Raw genomic sequence first — 24,583 nt, 5'->3', positions numbered from 1 at the left:
TCAATAGAGTTACTATACTATTGAAAAAGTACTGCTATAATTAAAACTGATTTATATGACAGCCAATGGGCTACTGCTGTCTGTTACTGCCAAGTGTTAACTACCACTGTCTGTTACTGCCTAGTGTCGACTACCACTGTCAGTTACTGCCTAATGTTGACTATTACTGTCTGTTACTGCCTAGTGTTGACTACCACTGTCTGTTACTGTCTAGTGTTGACTATCACTGTCTGTTACTCTCTAGTGTTAACTATCACTGTCAGTTACTGTCTAGTGTTGACCATCACTGTCAGTTACTGCCTAGTGTTGACTATCACTGTCTGTTACTGTCTAGTGTTGACTACCACTGTCTGTTACTGTCTAGTGTTAACTATCACTGTCTGTTACTGTCTAGTGTTGACTATCACTGTCTGTTACTCTCTAGTGTTGACTACCACTGTCTGTTACTGTCTAGTGTTGACTATCACTGTCTGTTACTGTCTAATGTTAACTATCACTGTCTGTTACTCTCTAGTGTTAACTATCACTCTCTGTTACTGTCTAATGTTAACTATCACTGTCTGTTACTGTCTAATGTTGACTATCACTGTCTGTTACTGTCTAATGTTGACTATCACTGTCTGTTACTGTCTAATGTTAACTATCACTGTCTGTTACTGTCTAGTGTTAACTATCACTGTCTGTTACTGTCTAGTGTTGACTACCACTGTCTGTTACTGTCTAGTGTTAACTATCACTGTCTGTTACTGTCTAGTGTTAACTATCACTGTCTGTTACTGTCTAGTGTTGACTACCACTGTCTGTTACTGTCTAGTGTTGACTACCACTGTATGTTACTGCCTAGTGTTGACTACCACTGTCTGTTACTGTCTAGTGTTGACTACCACTGTCAGTTACTGTCTAGTATTGACTACCACTGTCTGTTACTGTCTAATGTTGACTATTACTGTCTGTTACTGTCTAATGTTGACTATCACTGTCTGTTACTGTCTAATGTTAACTATCACTGTCTGTTATTGTCTAGTGTTGACTATTACTGTCTGTTACTGTCTAGTGTTAACTATCACTGTCTGTTACTGTCTAGTGTTGACTACCACTGTCTGTTACTGTCTAATGTTGACTATCACTGTCTGTTACTGCCTAGTGTTGACTATCACTGTCTGTTACTGTCTAATGTTGACTATCACTGTCTGTTACTGTCTAGTGTTAACTATCACTGTCTGTTACTGTCTAGTGTTGACTATCACTGTCTGTTACTGTCTAGTGTTAACTATCACTGTCTGTTACTGTCTAGTATTGACTATCACTGTCTGTTACTGTCTAATGTTAACTATCACTGTCTGTTGCTGTCTAATGTTGACTATCACTGTCTGTTACTGTCTAGTGTTAACTATCACTGTCTGTTACTGTCTAGTGTTAACTATCACTGTCTGTTACTGTCTAGTGTTAACTATCACTGTCTGTTACTGTCTAATGTTAACTATCACTGTCTGTTACTGTCTAATGTTGACTATCACTGTCTGTTACTGCCTAATGTTGACTATCACTGTCTGTTACTCTCTAGTGTTAACTATCACTGTCTAGTGTTGGGTATTAGTGTCTACTGCACTCTGTTACTGCCTACTGGTATTGCTTACTGTTCACTGCCACTGCCTACTGCTCGGTTGCTTAAGCAATTATGAAGAATCGAGAAATTGTCAAATGTAAGTTTCGAGCTGGATGGGAGTGATGTAGTTTCCAAACAGGTTGTGTCGGTTTATATTAAGGTGCATTTATCCCTGGTAATTCAGTGGTAAAGAACAAGTCTGCAATGAGGGTTGGCACGGTGTATAATTATACATTTGTAGTCAATAGGTACAATATTGAAACCTCTATACACATGGAACATATATCGCAACACCAGTCTTTTTCTCGAAGTTCAGCATATTATGCAGTTCTTAGTTGCATTCGTCCATTTGTAATATGTAGCAAAAAGTGACTCTCAGTCCGACCAGTGGACATTCCTCCAAGAGACTAGGTTCAAACATTGGCGAGTTTGACACCAAATGCACTTGCGTTGTTTTATGGTTTGGTGTAAGCAATGGTCTCTTGGCGTTTTGTTGTCTTTTCAAGGCGAAAAGACATCAAAACGAAAAGTCAACAAAACGATAATTAGCGACTTTTCGCCTCGAAATAACGAAAAAACGACAAAATACAGATTTTCCCATTACTTTGCTATCCGATTTACTAGGAATGCAATATGAAATTTGCTGTGTTTTCAATAATTATCAATTACATTCACAAAAAGGAAACATCTAAAATTAAATTATAGTTCTTGTGTAGGCCTACTTAGTATTCTACTGAAGAAATCTTTTTTTATTATTATTTTTAAATGTTATACCAGGCATGCTGAATTGGAGGTTGGGGTGGGCAGGGGTCCTGGTCTCTCCCCCTTTTACAATTTACTTGTCACGTTATTTTTACATACACATCTCATATTTTCTACATGCAAAGTTCGATTGATTTGCCCCCCCCCCTCCCTTTTAATTTTTAAAGTAAATAGTGAAAGGTAAGTTGATATTGCATATAAAGCCCTATAAAATCCAGGAGCTTCCGGGGTCTACACTCCCTGGGCCCCCACCAGGGCTTCGCCCTGGACCTACTGCCTTATGAAGTGGCGTCCCCGTAACCGCAATTCCTGGATCCGCCCCTGGTACCTAACATAGTACTTTTTTGCCTTTAGAATATTTGTGTGTATACTCTTCTACACATTGTGAGGCCGTCCTCAGTGGGTTTGGTCGGAGAGAGAGAGAGAGAGAGAGAGAGAGAGAGAGAGAGAGAGAGAGATTCTGACTATTTTAAGCCAGTCTCTAGTGAAATATAGTAAAGCCTGACTTTAGTCTGTTAAGGTTCTGTTTACGGATAGAACATCGTTGGATACCCGCGGCTGATCTCGTCTTCTGTTCATCTGATGATCAACCGTACATCATGCATCAGCTGTGGGTATCCGACGATGCGGATAGAAGAAAGATAACTTGCAAAACAAATAGTACTTCCTGTTGCCCATGCGCGACGGAGGTGATACAGACTGTCCGGAGAACAAATGTTGATTATGACAGGTAATTTCGTAAAATTGTGTTTAAATGTTGAATGTGAGGTGGATGAAAAGATATGACACGAGCCATTATTGGTATTTGTCTTTTTAATGCAACGAAAACTTGATACATCGCTGATATAAGGTTGTGATAAGTAGAAAAGTTGAAACAAGCGTAACGGTTTCAGACGGGTCTGAATCTCAGTAAGGTTCGTCGAGGCTAGATATTTGGACTGACGCCTCTACCGAAGAGTCCAAATATTTAACCTCGACGAATTTCACTTAGATTAGACCTGTGCCAACTTTATCTTTGAGGAAATCATTTCAGTAACATTGTTATGTACCTTTAACAATCAAGAATAATATAATGTTACTTTATAATATATATTATATATCTGATACACATAAATCTGTAAAAGATCTGCCATTCTTCATGTTTACTCCTTATTGCAGTCTTCATGATAAAACTTCTCTACATTGGTCATTCTTGTTTCGGAAGTGGGACTGTTTACTGGACAAATGCAAAATCTACCGTCAATCAAACACAAAGTTTTCAGTTTTGTTATCAATTAAATTCCAGTCCATGGAATTAGTAGTGTAACTTATATATAGGAAAGAGAAAGGAGAAAATCTTTGGCTGGACCGGGAATTGAACCCGGGACCCGATATCCACAGTCTGTATAGCCCTAATTACTACATTCCTCCCTCCTTAATTTGTTTTCACCCTCGAAGACACATACAACTCTATTCTCTTTAGAGAAGTCGAGAGGCATAGCCTTCATCGACTTCTCTTCGCAAGCATTCATGTTTTGATTCTGGAAAACGTGTAAATGCCGGAGTCGCTGACGGTTTAAGCTTCGACCGACGTTTCGACTCAGATGTGCCTGGATTTACGCAATAGACAACTTGTTTTCAAACATTTAATAGCAATACACAAAACCGTCACAAGGAAATCAAAACTTACTTGCTTTTAATCCCTTTTCAACATGCCCCTGTCCCGGGTTTAAATCACAACTCTGTTTACGTCAGCCTGCTTTCTCTTAACTGGTCCCCTATTGTGACAGCTCCCAAGACCAGTTAACGTAAACCCGGGACAGGGGACATGGATTAAAAGCAAGTAAGTGTTGATTTCCTTGTGACAGTTTTGTGCATTACTGCTAAATGTTTGAAAACAAGTTGTCTATTGCGTAAATCCAGGCACATCTGAGTCGAAACGTCGGTCGAAGCATAAACCGTCAGCGACTCCGGCATTTACACGTTTTCCAGAATCAAAATATGAATGCTTGCGAAGAGAAGTCGATGAAGGCTATGCCTTTCGACTTCTCTAAAGAGAATAATACAACTCAGGCTCTTTTTGCCCCTGGCAGGACAACCTACAAATCCAGGGGTGGTCGACGACACCAAATGTATAGCTTTGACTGGACCGGTAATCGAACCCGTGACCCCTGCATTACTAGTCAGGTGCTCTAACCACTGAGCTACCCAGGCATATATCCACGGTCCGTATAACCCTAATTACTACGTTCCTTCCTTATTAATTAGTCTTCGCTCTCGAAGACACAACCCAGATTCTTTTCACTCCTGGCAGGACCTTCATCTGCAAGACCAGGGGTGGTCAACGGCATCAAATGTAGTATATATAGGAGAGAGAGGAGAAAATCTCTGGCTGGACCAGGAATCGAACCCGGTGTAGCATAATATATTGATACCGCAATTTTTTTTCATTGGGATCGACCTTCTTAATATTATTTATGCAAAATATCGTTGTATATCCAGGGGTCCGTGTTTGTCCAACTCTCTCTATTTTGTGTTTCCGAAGATGTTGGCTATGTATATGTATGTGATTTTTTTTACTTTGGGGGTAACAGTGTCAGTATGTAATGAGATAACTCATGAGATTTAGTGACATATTGAAAAAAAATAGTTGCTACTCAGTACTCTGCACGAAGTCCTGAATTTATACACTTTGATTGAAGTTCAGCGAATGATTGTAATTCTCCCTTTTTTTTAACTTTGTCTCGGGAAGAAGAACAAGGAATATTTGTTTTATGTTTTCATTTTTTGTTATCTATTTTTTGTTTGATTTTACATGGATATTTAAAATGATAAAACCCAATATATTGTGTACAGGCAATGAAATTAAGGGGAAATACTCGCTAAATGCGAGTTTGAAATTGAAATTGCTAGTAAAAAATCACAAGTGATCGCAACTTTTTGCAAGTGAAGAAAAACCTGATGTTTTTTTCCGGATTTCCTCAGTTTATTGGCTGTACTTTGAAGTTTACAATACTTTTGTCTTGTGCATAGAAACACTTTACAGAATGAATATACAAGTATTGAAAAAGTAAACGTGGATCGAATAAATAACTAAGACCAAGGTCATCTCAGTCAGTCCTACTTCAAGCACACTTCGGGCGTCTCAGTGACGTCTGATTTAAATAGCAAGCATGTTGATTTCGTCCGTGAACACATGACAGAGTTAGTGTCACCGTTTCACGTGGTGTCCTTCTGTACTCTATAGTCAAACATATCGAGTTCGCGAGTTTTTTTCCACTATAATTTTTTAGATGAAATTTCCAAAAGTTTTGAAAATATAGTTTGAATTGGTGCAAACAGTCTTCAAGATTTCAAACCACATGATGTTGTAAATAGGTAGTAGATCTCTGGACAGCGAGTACACTGCACAAGTGTACCCTATGACCTTCACCATGCACCATGCATATATGTTGTCTGATAATTCATAAAAATTTAAATGAAAGAATTCCCAATTTTATTTTTATTATTGCACTTTAAAGAATATTTTAAAAGATTTTCCCGATATTTTGATATAGAGACATGCTTGTTTTCTTAAATTCCTGTAAAACAGCAATTGATTGAAAAATGCTAGTAAAAGCTCAATTTTGCTAGTTGGAAAATAATCCACTAGCTAAAATTTGCTAGTAGTGAAAAAAGTTAATTTCGATCCCTGGTGTATCGTTAAATTTGATATCGTATCGAATTTTTCTGACCTTTCACAAAGAAAGCATCTACAGTCTTAGATTATACTTACATATACATTCTCCAAGTTTTGCTGTTGTTGTATAGATAGAAAATTTAATGATTTATGGCTAATTTTCATCAACATGTAGATGCTCCACAATGATTGTCGTGCTATTTATAGCCACTTCATCAGACATATATCATATTTAATTTTAGTGTAATAGTGAATATATTTTTCTCTTCTTTAAGAAGTTTTGGTTGCGATGTGAATAAATTTTATGAAATGATATGACATATTAAACCACCCACTTGGCCAACAATGCTGCTGAGAAATGCAGTCTGAAATACTAGACATAAATCATTAAATTTTCTATCAATATAACAGTGCTTCCCAAGGTCTTCTGGTACTTACTGGACATTTGGTCCAGTAATGGTTGAGATATTACTGGACCAAATCACATTTTACCAGACCAAAATTTTATATGCAAATTAATCCCCTATTGTGGCCCCATCCTACCCTTGGGGGCCATAGTTTTGACAAACTTGAATTTACACTATATCAGGAAGCTTAAGATTTCATGTAAATTTGAACTTTCTGGCCAGTGGTTCTTGAGAAGAAGATTTTTAAAGATGATCCCTATATATTCCCATGTAAACCTTTGTATATCCTATTGTCGCCCTACCCTGCCCCCGGGAGCCACGATTTTAAGAAAATGTCAGGACTTGGCTTTCATGTAAATGTGAACTTTCTGGCCCAGAATGGCATCCGCGACATACTTTATTAACCCAAGCATTTCACTTCAGATTCGTCAGTGGAGTAAACATTTCCAACCTGTGTTCAACAGCAGTGATATGAAATACCACATTTTTTTTAAGCTCGAGCAATTCGCGTAACTCAAATTGTTCAATCAAACGTGCCCTTCTCGTTCAAGTACTTCTTGATCATAGTATAGTTTAAGTGCTTTATTTACGTGTTATTCATTACCTAATTCAAACGCTTCAAAGACGTCTGTAGTTTCACGGGATATTGCTCAATTGTATTATCACCCTCTCGGGGGGAATTGTTTGATAAATATTTGAGTTAAACGTAAACACTTTTTCTGTTTGTAATGATTAAAGAACAGAATAAATTTTGGGACATGCTGCTAAAAATTGAAAATTTATCTAATCATGTATTTCATTGGGGGGGGGGGGGGGGGGGGGGGGGGAAATTATCGTACACTTGGTCTGGCCAACAACTGATATTGATCGGACCAAAACAAAAATTACCGGACGGACCTTCGGAATCGCTGATATAAATGAAACTTTGGTAATATGAATATGATCCAACAGGTACATTGGTGTTTTTGATACGTTCTGTGGTGTTTTTGGTAATTATCTGGTGTTTCCGAGGATTCTATGGACCCATTAAACTCTGAATTGAGTGCAGTACCTGTTTCAGAGTCTTGCAGAACTTCAACAAGTGAGCATTGTTAGGGGCTGGGTGGTTGGGGTTAGTCCTTTAAACAATTAACAAATTCCTTAAAAAGACTTTATGTCTAGAAGACATGTTCCATTGAATTAGTGTTGGCGAGTTTTATCAATAGATTTTGACATTGAATTCCAATCTTCAGGGCTTGAAGCTTATTTTTAAAGTCTCCAGTCCAGCTGGACTGATGGGGTATAATTTCAACCAGTCTGCAGAAAAATTGACCAGTCCAACAGTTTTCCAGAAATAATTAAACATATATATTTTGTTAATGTTATTAGAATGAATTGAACTCAATATGCCTCAGACAATATTGTAACACTTAAATAGGGGATTTCTATTTACCAATCCGATTCGTCTGTTATATCTACAGATCGAAGCATGCCAAATGTGTGTATAAAATTTCATAGGTATATTTTCCAAAATGATGCTTTAGAAAATTAACCAGTCCCATCGGACTGACTGAAACAAATGTTAGTCAGTCCGCCAGACTTTTAACCAGTCACAGACTGACGGGCATATGTTAATTTCGAACCCTGAATCTTGAGATCGAAATAGAGGAAAATATGTCTTTTACAAAAAAACTGTAAACTGATTGAACAAGGAGTAAGTCAGGGTTTTATCCAGCTTTTAGACATTATTACCCATTTCATATATGGGGAAGTTTTGAGAATGCAATCATGAACTTCCAGGTGATAGATTGAATGGGGGACATCCTCATATTATAATATCTCCTAAAAAAGGCATATAATTACTGAAAATTATCTATATTGTTACACTTTGTTGATTAAAGAAAATGACGTAGAATATATAATTTTATTGATTTTTGTTTAAATTCTCATACAATTTTGTGTAGTTTTTACAAATGAAGGAAAATGTTTCTAAAAAAATTTTTGTTTTTTGGCATTTTAAAAAATTTATTTACTTTCAAAAGCCACTTGTATCAAATTATGTAGCATGCTTTAATTGTCGGTTGTTGCTTTCATATACTATATGTATACACAAAGATGTATTTTGAAATTAACAATCCTGTTTTGAAGATGAGCAATCCTATGTACTTTATAAATGAATGATGAGTTGTAGTAACTAGACAATATATATTTGCTGATCTCTGTGGGGGGTCCTTATCAATAGGATAATGGGAAGAAGCAATTGTTCGATTTTCAAAATTTTAAAGATATTTATGGACACAAATTAAAGTTGATTAGAACGTTTTGAGATGAGAAATGAGAGTTATTTACATATATAAGGGGCCGTATGTGACTGACACTTGGTGGTTTCCTAACTATCTGTCCAGACAACTAATTAGATTATTTATCTGATATATACGTTTAAAGGTTGGTTGTAGTAACTCATTCTGTTGATAGTGATAGGTCAGTGCATCAGTACAGAAAGCATGTGACTTCAGCCTTACCGTACAGGATATACAGAGTGCAATGGTCTAATGTATACGAAGATCAGGCATTCAAAAAGTTTTGTTTTATGTATGTCTGAATGCAGGGTGATTTGTCAGACTTCTAATGATTTTATGTGGCAGATAATGAGAATTTTATGTACTATGTATAACTTAAATATTGGAAGCTAAAAAACACATAAAAAGTGTTTGATGCATGCATTTCAGTTTGAAATAGTTTAATTATAGAGACATGCATTTCAGTTTGAAATAGTTTAATTAGAGACATGCATTTTAGTTTGAAATAGTTTAATTAGAGACAGAGTAAACACAGCAATAACATTTTATAGGAGTCCAGGATTTTGGTTTTCACAGACAGTTGACCACAGGCATTTAGGCATATGATGGATGTATGTTGTATAGAAAGGGAATGTTGTAATTAATCACTACTAGAAGGAACAGATGGAGACAAACATTTGCAGATAATGTGTGTATCTAGCCTATTATTCTATGTGCAATTTTCCCATGATGTTTGACATATATTATGAATGCATACTTGTAGCTGGTAATGGCAAGTGGGTTTCAGAACCGCTGGTGTTTTCACAATTAACAAAATATGACATTGGGACTAGATTAAAACTGAGAAAGAGAAAATCTCGTTGAAGTCCATTCCGTAAGTTTATCTATCACATCACTAAGTATGTTTATTTTTAGTTTGTTTGTTCTAGTTTACACCAGATTTGATGGAATGAATTAAAGTCTAAATGTTTGTACTGTCTGTGAATTGCAAGACATGTTAATGCCATGGATTACTTTGTGTAGTGTCTGTTCGTATATTTTGATGGAGTCATAACTATATCACTTGGAACAATACTGGGCTAGTTTTATTCTGATGAAATTTGGAAAATGATTAATTTAAAAAGAAACAAGAGGCCCATGGGCCACATCGCTCACCTGAGTCACTTGGTCCAATTATTTAAAGATTTTCCCTATATATTTGGATGTAAAACTTTTATCACTATTGTAGTCCCAACCTACTCCTGGGGGGGGGGGGGGGGGGGGGTATTGAATCTGCACTATGTCAGGAAGCTTTCATGTAAATATAAACTTTTCTGGCCCAGTGATTCTTCAGAAGAGCTAGGATTTTTTATTGATTTTCCCTATACATTTGTATGTAAAACTTTATTTCCGCATTGTGGCCCCATTTTACCCCCCGGGGACCATGATTTTTACAAACTTGAATCTGCATTATGTCAGGAAGCTTTCGTGCAAATGTAAACTTCTTTGGTCCAATGGTTCTTGAAAAGATTTTTAAAGATTTTTTTCTATTTATTAGGCCTAGTATATAAAACTTTGATCCCCTATTGTGGTCCCATCTTACCCCCAAGGGCCATGATTTGAACAAACTTGAATCTGCACTATGTCAGGAAGCTTCATGTAAATTTCTCTTTTCCTGGCCCATTAGTTCTTGAGAAGAAGATCTGAACCAAACTAAATGGCACAGATGAAATTTGTTAATATGAAAGGCCATACCCGTCTACAAGAGGATGAATTTTTAAAGTTTGATAATTAAGTTTGATAATTGATGAATTTTTAGTCATTTAATACCTTTGAAAAGTTTTTCTGAACCAAGCTGCTTGTATAATGATAGTTTTGTTCAAGCTTGTTTATTGCTAGGAACTGCTGCTCAGGTGAGCGATGTGGCCCATGGACCTCTTGTTTGAATAAATCATAATAATTCACATGCATTTTCAAAGTACTAGTCTAAGAATTGAAATGTCCATGTACTTATGTCGATATTTTCATGTGTACATTATTAGCACTGCAAACAAAATAAACCCCACATTCACTAAAAGCAAACTCTCAGCACTACCTGTAATTGAAAAATAAAGGAATTCTTATATTCATATTCTATAATTTTCCAAGCCATTTGTATCTGGGGAATAAAACCATTCAAACTTGTTAATTAATACAAAACTGAACAGAACTCAAGCGGCATCAAAATTACTGGTGTCTGCATGCACAAATGTGACAACAGTATTTTCCTCGCTTTTATCCAGAGTTTTAAAATCCTAAAACAATAAAGAAAAACAATGATAAACTAAAACAACGAGAATCAATCGCACACTGGCAGGTACTGTAAATGCATGACATTTTATTCATGAAAATAACTGATCATGTAAAATAAAATTATATTTCACTTCAATCAACAGTCTGATGTTAACTCATGGCTGAGTACATCGGATACAGGTAGCATTTCTGAATCAATAAAATTTATCAATGATGAATTGATCAAGACAAATAATATGCTTAAAATTAGCTTACAATTCAAAACTATATGCATTACAGATATGATGCACAAAAATTAGCAAAACATTAGAATAATGTCTATATCGGCACCTGTCGTTTAACTTGCATGTCACGCTTAAATAATTAGGGAGATGTTGACAAGACGCAGGTAATCAGTGCAATAGGATAGTGTTGATTATGTTTTCTTTACAACTTGCTAAAATTGTCAGTGATGAACCTTCCAGAGAAATTACCATCTGGATTAATGAGACAATTTTCATTTGCATTTTAACTATTTCTAGTAAAGATGTGGAACATGAATTCCGAGACTACCGATATAAAAAACGCCCCCCCCCCCCCCCTTAAAAAAATTGTTGGAAAGGTGAAACGTCCAACTGAAGCCCTACTGTACATAGAATATTAATGAAAGAAAAATGATTCGGTCCTGCAGTTTTTTAATCCCTACCCCAATAAATTACAGAGATTCCAATTCTAACAGATGACATACAGAGCTTGACATGATAGCTGACCTGTTTTTATTTTCTTATGAAGAAGAATTTATTCAAAAACTTCTAAGTCAGAAGAAAGAAATCTTTTTGCTGTGGCCTTTAATTTGACATTTAGATATATATTGATGGCACTTCATCCATTAACAATAATCATTTTCATTCATATGTTGATTCAATATATCCCTCTGAACTCGAAAAAAAAGACACCACAGAGTCGTCCACTTCTGCTTCATACTTGGATATTTTATTGAAAATAAATATTAACGGCAAACTAACAACTCAATATTATGACAAATGGAATGATTTCAGCTTCTCCATTGTCAACTTCCCATATTTATGTAGCAATAATCCATTATCACCTGCATATGGTGTGCATATATCTCAACTGATTTGATATGCAAGAGCTTGTTCTGCATATGATCAGTTCTTAAATTGAGGCAGGCTACTGATAAACAAGTTGATGGTGCAGGGTTTTCAACAGTTTAAACTTGTTTAAAGTCAGCATTTCGCAAATTCTATGGTCGTTATAACGATCTAGTTTGCCAATACAACCTATCATTGGGTTAAATGCTGTCTGACGTGTTTCATACCAATTGTTAGGTCGTTCTTGGCACACTGATTTTGACTACGGATAACTTTATTTAGCTGATCAAGATATAGGGCTCACTGCGGGTGTGATCAGTCGACAGGGGATGCTTACTCCTCCTAGACACCTGATCTCACCTATGGTATATCGAGGGGTCTGTGTTTGCCCAATTTTATTTTGTATTGCTTACAGGAGTTATGAGATTGATCACTGTTCGTTATCTTCACCTTTCATGATACACTTTCATATATATGCCAAGCAAAGTGATCTATATTTATATCTCATGGATATTGATTGCAGATGCTGTTAATATATATAGTATTAAAACCATAGATATTATTTATGTATACCATATTTGGTATTTATTGTTTATACTTTTAAAAATTTTTTTTTTTTAGCTTTATCCAGCATTCATACGTAAACTTCTAACATTTTTTATTTCATCTCCAGAAACAAAGGACTAACTTTAACCAAACTTGCTACAAAGTATGTTGGATAAAGAGGATTCATATTTGTTCAAATGAAGTGCCACACCCTTTTTGAAGTAAGATAATTAAGAATTAATAATAATTTTGTGGCATACACATGTATTTTAAAAAATCATTGGGCTAATTTCAGTCAAACTTGACACAAATCATCCTTGGATAAAGGGGATTGGAGTTTGTTCAAAAGAAGGGCCATGCTCCCACTAAAGGGGAGATAATCAGTAAAAGGGCAGGAATGGGGTGGAGTCATTTAAAAAATTTCCTCTCAAGAACCACTGGGCCAAAAAAAAGTTGAAGTTTACATGAAAGTTTCGATGTTAAATCATGGTACCTGAGGGTAGGCCTAGGATGGGGCCACAATAGGGGATCAAAGTTTAACATGCGGATATATAGGAAAAATCTTTAAAAATCAAGGACAAGGCCTTGATTAGTCATATTGATATGCAAGCATCCCCAGGTAGTGCAGATTCAAGTTGTGGTCCCTAGAAGTGGGATGGTGTTGCACTAGGGGATTGAATTATTACATGGAAATATACAGGGAAATCTTCCATCTCAAGAACAGCAGGGCCGGGATTAGTTATATTGCATCCCTAGGTACTGCAGATTCAAGTTTATTCAAATCATGATCCCCAGGGATAGGTTGGGGGCCACAACAGTGAATCAGAGTTTTAATTAGGAATTTATAGGGAAACAGCTTTAAAAATGTCAACAACAGCATGGCCATGATAATAAACATAATAATATGCATTGCATCTCCTGGTAGTTCAATTTCAAGTTTGTTCATATTGGGGACCCCATAGAAGATCTAAGTCTTATATGGAAATACACAAGAATTTGATTAAAACAAATTCTTTTCCAAGAATAGCAGGGCCACACTAAATAATCAAAATGAAAATGTTTGCAATTTGTATGGTTATGCCTTTGCGACTTTAATTATGGACAAAATTTTTCCCACTGTCTGTCTGAAACTTTAATCTTGCTCATAACTTTTGATTGGTGAGTGATAGGGATTTCATATGTGCATTCCTTGTGACAAAACCCTTTTTATGACACCAAAGTTTTTAACCATTTGACCTACTTTTAAGAAAACTCGCATGTAACCTATAATTAAGAAAACTTAACCTATAATTCAGTATCTCGCAAACTATTTGAGGTGGAGCTTTTATATTTTGTATATTAATTTCTTATGGCAAGACCTTTCAAAAAAAAAAGATTTGATTGAATATTGTTTAACGTCCCTCTCGAGACTATTTCACTCATATGGAGACGTCACCACTGCCGGTGAAGGGCTGCAAAATTTAGGCCTATGCTCGGCGCTTATGGCCATTGAGCAGAGAGTGATCTTTATCATGCCACACCTGCTGTGACATGGGGCCTTGGTTTTTGCGGTCTCATCCGAAGGACCTCCCCATTAAGTCGCCTCTTACGACAAGCAAGGGGTACTGAGGACCTATTCTAACCTACATCGCCTCAGTTTTTGTGGTCTCATCCGAAGGACCGCCCCATTAAGTCGCCTCTTACGACAAGCAAGGGGCACTGAGGACCTATTCTAACCCGGATCCCCACAAGAAAAGAAAGACCTTTCATTTCAAACTATGATTGTTGACCTTGTGACCTTCTCCAGAGCAGCAAGGCTGTATTAGTCATATTAATATAGGAGCATCCCCATATTTGAATTCACTTTTGGTTATGTCATGACCCTTAGTTGCAAAGTTTGGACCACAACATGGGGGCAAAATTTTTCATATGAGTAAAGATTGAAAAAAAATCTTTTGAAAATCACAACAGCTGAACAACAGTAGGCCATGGTGACTCAGGTGAGCAATGTGGTATATGGGTCCACGGGCCTCTTGATAGATTTAGACTTACAGTGTTGCTTTTGTTCCTGAAAAATCTGTGTATATATATATATATATATATATATAATGCTAACTTTTATACAGAGTCTTTTATATTTCTTCCATGAAAAATGATATCTCAATACCATGTTTGAGATCTATATCTATTAGGCCTTTGCTGATTAAATTGTTTACCTAGTAATTTAATAAGATCTGTAGATTGAAACTGGACCTGTATTTATTTCATCTGTATGTATACAGTCAGTGTAATTACACTATTTGGATTTTTAAAAAACACCAGACAACTACGGTCTTGTAATTTTTACCAAGAACAACATCTCGGACAATTTCCTGCATTTATTGGTTAAAAGCTGTGGGTAAGCTGTAAAAATTATACTGCATGCCATCATTTTTTTCATTTCTCTTAGATTCACTATTTATTATCAATTCTAAATGCTGTTAGATGCTATTATTAAAGAGCTTAAATGATGCTCATAGACTGCAATAGCTTTAGAAATTAACCCCCCAAAAAGGGTATTATTCGTAATGTTGAGAGATGCACAGTGAAGTACTCTCAGGTTACTGTAAGTTAAAAGTGTGCATGTTCTTGATATGAGGAGTGTGTGGTGAATATTTTAAGTTGTGGCCATTTAGATGATGTAGAGACATACAGCAATGTTATTTATTATTTGTAATCTTACTACACTTAGAGCTGTTACATATTGGTATAATTTACTTTAACAACCACAGATGTATTTCGATGTGCAGAATATTTAAATTTGCCCAACACTCAAATGGTTCCAATGGGTATGTTATACATTTTACTTGTATTGTTGAAAAAGCCATTCTCAAGATAAAGAAGCTTAAAGCACATTCTAGGCTTGCTGTGTGGTATTCAGTTATGGGAGTTTTCAAATTCTTGTATATTTCAAATCAACCGTTGTCTGACAATATATCATATTTTACACAAATCACCATTTGTGGTAGCCCAGTGGTTACTCTCGCTTCACAAATTGGAGGTTATGGGTTCAGTTTTGGATCCCAGCACTGCGTGAAACTTGTTTTTTTTATTTTTTTGCCAGGTGTCATGGGCCTAATACGTTTAACGTGGGTTGTGACTGGGTTTTTTCCATGTGTCATGGGTCTTTTAGATGTAACCTTAAGAATGCATCGAGGCCTAGGTCTAGTGTCACAAAATGATATGGTACAATAAAGAACCCACATTGCTACGACCTTGAGTGTCAGTGTATAGGTCAAAATCTGGTGATACTTTACGTACAGCTGGGGACATCTCAGTATGAGAAAAAAATTCTTGCATGAAGCATCAAACTATGATATACAAGTCACCCATATCATATCATTGAACTTAAAGGCCGGCAATTGGGTATAAAAGCAGCCAATCGGTGAAAATGGTGGAATATATGAATTTTCTGGTCACATTCAGATTGCAGCACTTATTTTGCAAATATAAAGATTAAGCTGTTGTATTGAAATTTTAAAATAGGTATGCTTGTTCCCCTCATAACTGTGCATATATTGGCCATATCTATTTTAGATATAAATTCTCATGAAGTTTTAATTTTGGCCTCAAAAATCTGAAGCAGGGCTAAATTTGTATTTCAAACTAGAGATTGGCAGTTTGTGGGTGTGATTATCTTTTGTTATTGTTTACACCGGATGTTGACTCACATATTGCAGGAGCATGCTTGTCTAGTTCTAGATAAGAGGGATTGCACCAAAGGCAACATGTAATCAAATCACTGTATAACGTGGAAAAAAAGTACTTACTCATATATCATTGGTAAATCCAAATTTTATTTTTTAATCATATATAATCACATTCCATTAAAAAAATTGGTTAACTTTATGAAAATAACTCATAAGGACTGTTCAGTCTGATCACTGTTTCAGAGTTTTGCAGGATTGCTGGTACCTTTTCTCGAATAATGCCAATCATGATGTTTGTCTGATTAAGCAACAATCTCATAGGCCAGTTGTGTAACTCCCATTAATTGTCTCTCACCAATGATGACAAATGTCCAATTGATCAACCATCACTCTAAAATTACTCTCAATCTGGACTCTTACATGTGAACATTACAATGTCAAAAGAGACAATCACAGATAGTAGGTCTCCAAATATCATAATGGACAAAATGTTTCTTAATAACCCTTCAATGCACAGGTCCTCCATTGCACAGCTACAATTTCCCCCCAAATTCTTCTCATAATTGAAAGGTACCAAGAGGAAAATCATAAGTATTAGTATATCATATATACCAATATTTGTGTATATTATAAAAAAAAAAAACTACATGTTTTAAAAGACATGGATAAAACAATGATTAATTCATTTTGTAGTTCCTAGGGTGAAGTTTTGTTAAAGTAAAAACATAGCCTTTCAGTGTCTCACAGATCGAGCAGAGTGGTAGAAAAATGCGGGAAAACTTTAGTTTATTTTGATAAATCATGTCAGTCTCCCTGTTCAAAATATCATCTGCTACAGAGCACGTGTAGAGTCAAGCATTAGATTGCTGCTTATTCTGATAACACTGCTAAGCCCTGCCCTCTTGCCATATATGCTTAATTGCTGTAGGGGTGTAAAATTTTCTAGGTTACTCCCGGCCTTTAAGCCATCACATTTAGTGGTCCCGAAGAAATGTTTTACTCTTTAGAATGAATTTATTAGAGTGGCTTTTGATTGGCTGAGACAAAATTGTTTTTCCCCAGAACGGTTGCATGTCATTTGCTTATTCGCTGTAACTGGTACAAATGCTCAAATGACAACTGATCATGCTGGAGTGTTGCAGGGTGAAAAAACAATTCACAAACCCTTGTCCCACAGGACAAATAAGATACCAGTATATGATGACCATTTGACTCTATAATGGTTTTGCTCGTCCCATATTTTCATATTTTATACTCAAAGAAAGACAGTATGTGGACATGTGGTTTTAATTCATGTACGCTGTCATGAATAAAATTGACAGTTTGTGCCATTATTCAGTGTCTGAAATGCATAAAAGTGAACCTGCACATCAGTCTACTTCAATGTGAAAACCCCCCAATAACAATGCATTATTCGCATCTTCAATGTTTTTCTAAATAGCGATTAAGTGATGTTATGAGTAAATGACTATAACTGATCATATGATTAGAATTACCAATAAAAATACATGCAAATGTCAACTAACTTTTTATTTTCCTTGCTTTTAAAGTTTAACACAATAAAAATGTTTAAAAGAATAATTTGTCTATTATTTCATGCACATATGGAAAGTAATTTTCAGTCAGATATTTGAAGAGTTACAGAGAGTTTTACTCAGTGCATAATGGCATTCATTCATCCTGAGTCAATTATTACTCATCCAGGTCAAGAGGATGGGTACTTTTTTTGCACACTGAGTGTTGTCACCTTTATAAAAATGCAGGTGAACTTTTATGATAACATTTTTTCTGGCATACATCTAACCATAAAAACTTTCAACATTTTTGTAAGAATTTGTAAAAATAAAAATTGACTTATATAAAAATCTTCTCATCAAGAACCACTGGGCCAATTTCAAACAAACTTGACACAAATCATCCTTTTGAAGATGAGCCCATGGACCTCTTGTTTTTTGTTGTGAACAAACTTGAAACTACATTACATGAGGATGTTTGCATATTAATTTGAAAAAATACACAGGAAAATCTTGAGAAGATTGTCATATTGTATATTCCATTGGCAAAGAGTGTTCATATATATACATGTATATCACTGTGTAAAACTTTGAGGGCAGAGAATGACCTGTCCATCAATGCATATACATGTAGTTCATTTGTGATAAACAACATTAAAAACATGGGAAACAAGTCTGTTGATTTGCTTCAAGATAACGAAGTTAGAATGTAATTATATTGGAAGCAGTAATTTCAGCCATGGTGATCATTTGGTGATTGCCTGATATTAAAAAATCGGTTGTTATGGATTTCTGCACACATTGGTTTGACAGTCCTGTCTCCTGTTTTGGATTAAAATCAGGATAGATGATTACTTTGTTCATCGACACTTGTATTCTGTTAGCTAAAATTTCAGTAGGTCTGGCTGAAATTTCCCTCAAAAGAAAGGGGTAAGACGGAATTAAGCTAAAATCTTGGAGTTGATGTTTTTTCTGTGTGTAGTAATCAAATATTCAAATGATGTCTGCCACTGGGTTCTTTAAGAATAATTGGGAATCAATTATTGCTATTATGTAACATTTGTTTGTTTTTTTATTTCTTTCAGGGAGTGAGGAACTGAAAAAGTGCTCCACAAGAAGTGAAATGTAATTTGTATGCAAAAGTGGATCCTGTCATAATGAGTTTACCCCATAGCTTTGCCTTTGATTATGGATGAATGAATAGTTGGGAATAGTATTCTCATTTTGATAGCATATCAATGGCTGTGATGGAACTCATCTAGATCTTCATTTTGGTTGTGAATTTTCTTTTATTATTTTTTACTGGATTTTTTACCCTTATAACTAACATGCTTTTAAGACGTTACATAGAGAGGGTTAAGACCTACTGGTTTCGCCAAAAGTCCAGGCACTTTTCTGTAGCACGAGTATTCATTATTGTTATTCTGTTCAGTTTTGTGACATTTTTTATACTGTCATACAAACTGATGACTCCAAGACATGTCCGCAAAATCCCACACCCTCCTATGCCCAAGGTCCAGTGTCGATTTGACAGGAAGTTACAATTTCCTCCAAGAGATCACAATTCCAGAGACAACTTGCACATTAGTAAAAAAGTGCTGGTGTTTGCCGAGTCACAATACCCAAAGTTGGTACGACAAATCACACAGACACTTGAGCTTGCCAGGTTTGAATACAAAATTGAAACCACTGGCAAACACCTACCACCGCTTACCCACATGGACAAAGGAAGGTGGTCTGTGATAATTTTTGAGAATCTGGAAGCTTATTTAGCAATGGATCAGTGGAATAGAGAAATGATTGACAAGTACTGTAAAGAATACAAAGTGGGCATGATTATTTTTGTACATTCAGCAGAAGAGTTAGGGATAGATCGAGAGAAAGTTACTGGATTTCCTTTAATTTTACGCTACAATATGGGGCTTCGAGATTTCCATTTGAACATGTATTCTGAAATGTGGAGGATTGCTAGACCAGGGGAAGTAATTGATGGTCCCTTAGCTGATGATGATTGGACTGTGTTTGAATACCATAACAACACATACGAACCTCTAGCCTATGCCAGAGCTGCACCCAACAAATTTGTGGAGGGAAATGAACAGGACAACTCAACACTGGTGGCTTCGGTACTGGATGTGGGAAAGCATGATGGTATCAAGCGAGTTTACTTTGGAAACTCTCTGAATTTTTGGTTGCATCGTCTGATGATAGTGGATGCATTGTCATACCTCTCACATGGCAAGTTGAGCCTCTCTCTGGATCGTTATATACAAGTAGATGTGGACGACATTTTTGTTGGGATCACTGGGACCAGAATGACTGCATCAGATGTTGAGGTGAGAGAATCTTTAAAGTGAAAAATGTATACAATGCATTGAGGATCATGTCACTGTGTACTGGACTACTGGTACTAAATGTATAGTCCTGCAATTTCATGATGCCCATGGTAGAGGTTCTGACTTCAGGGTGGGGCCAAACGTGGTATATACTGTTTATTTGTAAAACGTTTGAAAAACTGATAGCCCTTTAACAAATTTGTTGAAATTTGATGAACCCAGGGGTAGGGGTTTTGGTATCATATCAGGTGTAACGTCTATATAACGTCACATCAAATGAACGACAAATCAAATGAATAATTTGGATAATTATATGTAAATATACTAAAACCCTGATAGTAGGATTGGAAACAGATTGGTGTCTTTTAAATGTATGATTAACGTTCAGAAATTGACTTTGATGGGAAAAGCAAGAACAATTTGTACTCGGATTTGTACATAGAATATACAGTTGCACATTTCACCTGGAGCTAGTGAACTAGTTCTGCATTGTCATCATGTGAAGAATGATCATGACAGTGACATATGTTTACTAACCATAGCGATGGGAATATAATGCATGATTGCACTCATAGTTTTAATTGCTTTCCAAAACTAGGGTGTGGCCTAAGTACATGTGGATTCAGTGTAACAGCAGACTACTACTCAAAACACAACTATCCAGATAGAAGTGAAGTCACTTAATTATAAACGTCATAATTAAACTAAGACCAAAATGTGTAAGAAGTTCAGAATTCTCTCTTACCCATTTATTGGGACCTAATTGTTTCTATTTAAGGGATTCGTTATTGGTTTCATTGCACTAATGATCTGCCGCAGAGTTGGCTGCAGTTATGTATTTATGACATTCTGCAGCTACTACAGAGTCATCATACAGTATTTTGCATGCTATGAAATATTTGATAAAATCTTTTGACAGGCCATGGTGCAAACACAGGAGAAACTGCAGAAGAAGGTGCAAGGATTTATGTTCAATATGGGGTTTTCTGGTTATTACTATCAAAAGGGAGATGATATGGAAAATGAAGGAGATAAAAAGATTCTTGGTAATGTACAAATTTGTGTTTTATAAGTGTTTTTTAGGTCACCTGAGTCACTCCAGACTGAGGCGACTTATTGCTATTAGTCTGTTTCTCTTGTTCTGCATCGCTTGTTATCCGTTGTGCATTAACAATTCAACATTTTTAAATTATTTTTGATAACTATGCATCAAATTCTTTTAAGTTTTGGCATGAAGCATCATCTGGACAAGGTGGACCTAAATTGTAAATTTAAAAATCTTGCACCCCTGGAGCCTTGCGAGCAGAATAAAAACCGTCAAAAATTTACCAATTTTCAAAACTTTCTCTACAGCTGTATATTTGTAAGAAAAACTAAATGAACAGTCATGTAGAGTATGAAGGCTTCAACCAAAATTTTCAATTTCTTGATCTCCAGGTTAGAGGTTCTGACTCCAGAGTGGGACCACTTAGTGTTTATGTGTAAAACTTTCAAATCTTCATTAATTCTATTGATTATAGATTGAAACTTAATGTATATCTAGGAGGAGCAGATAGCACTTTACCAAAATAATGAATTTCATGATCGCAGGGGGTTGTTGTTATTACCAAGGTTGGGCCAAAATGGTCATAGTGATTGAATATCTATCATTTGGAAGACATCTTCCATTTTGCTAATACTATATAAAAACTAAATGCATATTTAAGAAAAACAGAAGGGGATGTAACGAAATTCTGAATTTTGCAACTCCAGAGGTCTGACTCTAGGGCGGGTTCAAATTAGTCATTTAGTTTATATAACATGCAGTCAATTCTCGATAAACCGCCACCTTTTGTTCTTTTGAATTTATGGCATTATAACGAATTTGGCGATGAATTGAATTTCTGCCATCTTGGGGAGAAAGAGTTACTTTTCTTGTATATGCAAGAGTTATCTTTTCTTTATGTACAAACTTAATGTAAAAATATCTCGTATTTTCCCCCCAAATTTTCTAACATGATTAAAATAGTTTTATCATTAATAAGACTTCATTTCAAAACAATACACATAGAAGACACACATACACAGTATGTTTCAAGTTATTTATAAACCATGTCCAGTGTCGGTATTTAGTGCAACGCATGGCTGTTTCCTGGTATGTGAGCCGTCATTAACTGGACCAAGATTGACGAGTATTTCACCCTTTGCAGCCAAATATCACCCATTGTCCTCCTTTTTATGGACATTTCCCATAAAATAGTAGAATAATTTGAGATTTCCTGTTGTGTACATTTCGGATGGTTTCCGTGTTATGTAATAATTTGCTTGTTTTCTTAGAAATTCAACAGAGACCTCTTTTGTGGCGAAGCCATAGCTAAACTGAAATATTTTTCGATGAGGTAAAAACAACAAGACAACGGTTCATATTAAGTAATTATCTTGTTTATTTGATACTGTGTTCCTTCAGCCCCGGAGATCGATAATGACCAATTTCCCGCATCACTGATCACGTGCACCCATTGCCGTTTATCGAGATAATTAACACTTTGATATAGACTTTTGTACATAAAATACCGTGGCAGATGGCGATAGTGAATTTGGCATTTTAACGAGAATTTTAAGTAATAGGAAAAACGTACTTAGAAAAATGCGGCGTTATAACGAAAATGGCGATGAATTGAGTGGCGATAATTCGAGAATTAACTATATTATTTCAGGGGTGGGCAATCAAAATAACTTATTACTAGCCCATGGTATTCAGTCACTAGCCCTTAGACTACTGAGAGTAACATAGTAAAAAAGCTTAAAAATGGAGTTGAAATAGAAGTATGCAAACAATGGTCAGTTTTATATCTTTTAAAATGTCCCCCTTCAAAGAAGACCACATGTTGTCTGCTCAATATCTTGAGACCCATTCACTTGATCATAATGATATTTCATATGTGGGTTGGTTATGAGTAGAAGAGGACCCAAAATGTTTTTCAGGTCAAAAAGTCAAAGATCAAGGGTCAATCTACACTGGACATAGGAAGACAATGTCCGCTAAATATCTTGAGAACCCTTTGCTTGACAGACATCAAACTTGGTACACTGGTACATTTTCAGGAGAAGATGACCCCTCTTGATTTTGATGTCACGTGCTCAAAGGTCAAGGGTCAAACTGGACATAGGGATATACTGTCCACTCAATATCTTGAGAACCCTTTGCTTGACAGACATCAAACTTGTACACTGGTACATCTTCAGGAGAAGATGACCCGTATTGATTTCGAGGTCACATGGTCAAAGGTCAAGGGTTAAACTGAACATAATAATATATTGTCTCCTATATCTTAAAAATTATTTTCTTGATTGACACCAAACTTGGTACACTGGTACAGCATAAGGAGTTGATGACCCCTATTGATTTTTAGGTCACGTGGTCAATCCACTCCAGACATAGAAAGATATTGTCTGCTCAATAGTTTGAATTGGTGATACTACTATCAATTAAATGATGCATGTGTATAACCCTTTTAAATTTTGCACAATGGGGAGCATATAAGTTTTACAAACATCTCATGTTATTAATCAGTTTGTTTGGTAGCATCTGGCCAATTGGCAAATGATTCAGCTTAATTATAATTATACGGCATTTCATACTTTCAACACAGAATGTGAACAACCTTCAAGTTCAAGAAAGTTATAAATTTTCCCTGATTTCACAATATCTGGATACATTTTACAGTACTTGCTATAAATGAGACTAGACTTTTCTCTTCATCAAATACAATGGTCTTGTGGTGGTGTAAACTGTATCTGTCAAGCTAATGTTTTCTCTTTGTAATTGTTAAGTGAAAAGAAAAAGATAAGGAATGTCGATCTCATAAATCCTAAAAGGAATAAAAAATTGAGAGCAGAGCTAACATGGACCACTGTGCCAGAACCATTTTGTTTCAGATTGCACAATGCATATACGTTAAAATGGATTGAAGATCTTGATTTGGAATAAAGTTAATTCATATGTAAAGTTGATCGACGTAATATTGACATTTGTACAACGAATAATGCTTTTACTTTTGTTTTAGATTTACTAAGCTGACAGGCTAATGCAGTATTGATTTTTGCTCGCCTGACCACTAGGCACTACTATCAGTAGCATTGGGTGTTGGTAATTGAACACCCTTTATGTAAAGTCTTTCATCAGTATTGACACTTAGAGTGGCATTTATACTGCTACTGAACATTAAAAGTTAGGTTAGATATGTAGAACAGGAAAATTATAGGTATCATAGCTATAGTGATAGTGTTAACAAGTACTGGCCATTTGGGCCTCTGTATCTGCATTGTTTACCATATATACCAAAGAGAAATTCACTGGCCCAAATCAAACACATTTTAGTGTTACTTTTTTCAGTTTTGAGAGTTCAAGAGAACACAAAATCACTGATAGGTTCAAGTGTGATAGAAACACCATCTTTACTATT

General features: G+C 35.7%; 1 protein-coding gene across 5 annotated transcripts in view; it reads left to right on the top strand.

Moving 5' to 3' along the window:
* Positions 1 to 3,028: 3,028 nt before the first annotated feature.
* LOC125668546 (bifunctional heparan sulfate N-deacetylase/N-sulfotransferase-like) overlaps positions 3,029 to 24,583 on the top strand; it is a 51,639-nt gene continuing 30,084 nt past the window's right edge. For 2 of the 5 annotated variants that reach the window (XM_056162835.1, XM_056162839.1), the window contains exons 1-4: positions 3,029 to 3,098; positions 12,748 to 12,841; positions 18,888 to 20,138; positions 21,058 to 21,184. In XM_056162835.1, the coding sequence (XP_056018810.1) occupies positions 19,131 to 20,138; positions 21,058 to 21,184 (1,135 nt within the window). In that variant the 5' untranslated portion in view covers positions 3,029 to 3,098; positions 12,748 to 12,841; positions 18,888 to 19,130. Of the gene's footprint in view, positions 3,099 to 9,475; positions 9,587 to 12,747; positions 12,842 to 18,887; positions 20,139 to 21,057; positions 21,185 to 24,583 lie in introns of all 5 variants that reach the window. The other 3 variants (XM_056162837.1, XM_056162840.1, XM_056162836.1) reach the window with 3 other exon arrangements.

Source organism: Ostrea edulis, chromosome 4 (assembly GCF_947568905.1).
Source record: "Ostrea edulis chromosome 4, xbOstEdul1.1, whole genome shotgun sequence".
NCBI lineage: Eukaryota > Metazoa > Mollusca > Bivalvia > Ostreida > Ostreidae > Ostrea > Ostrea edulis.
Note: the sequence above shows the minus strand (reverse complement) of the source record. Positions and strands in the feature narration are given on the sequence as shown.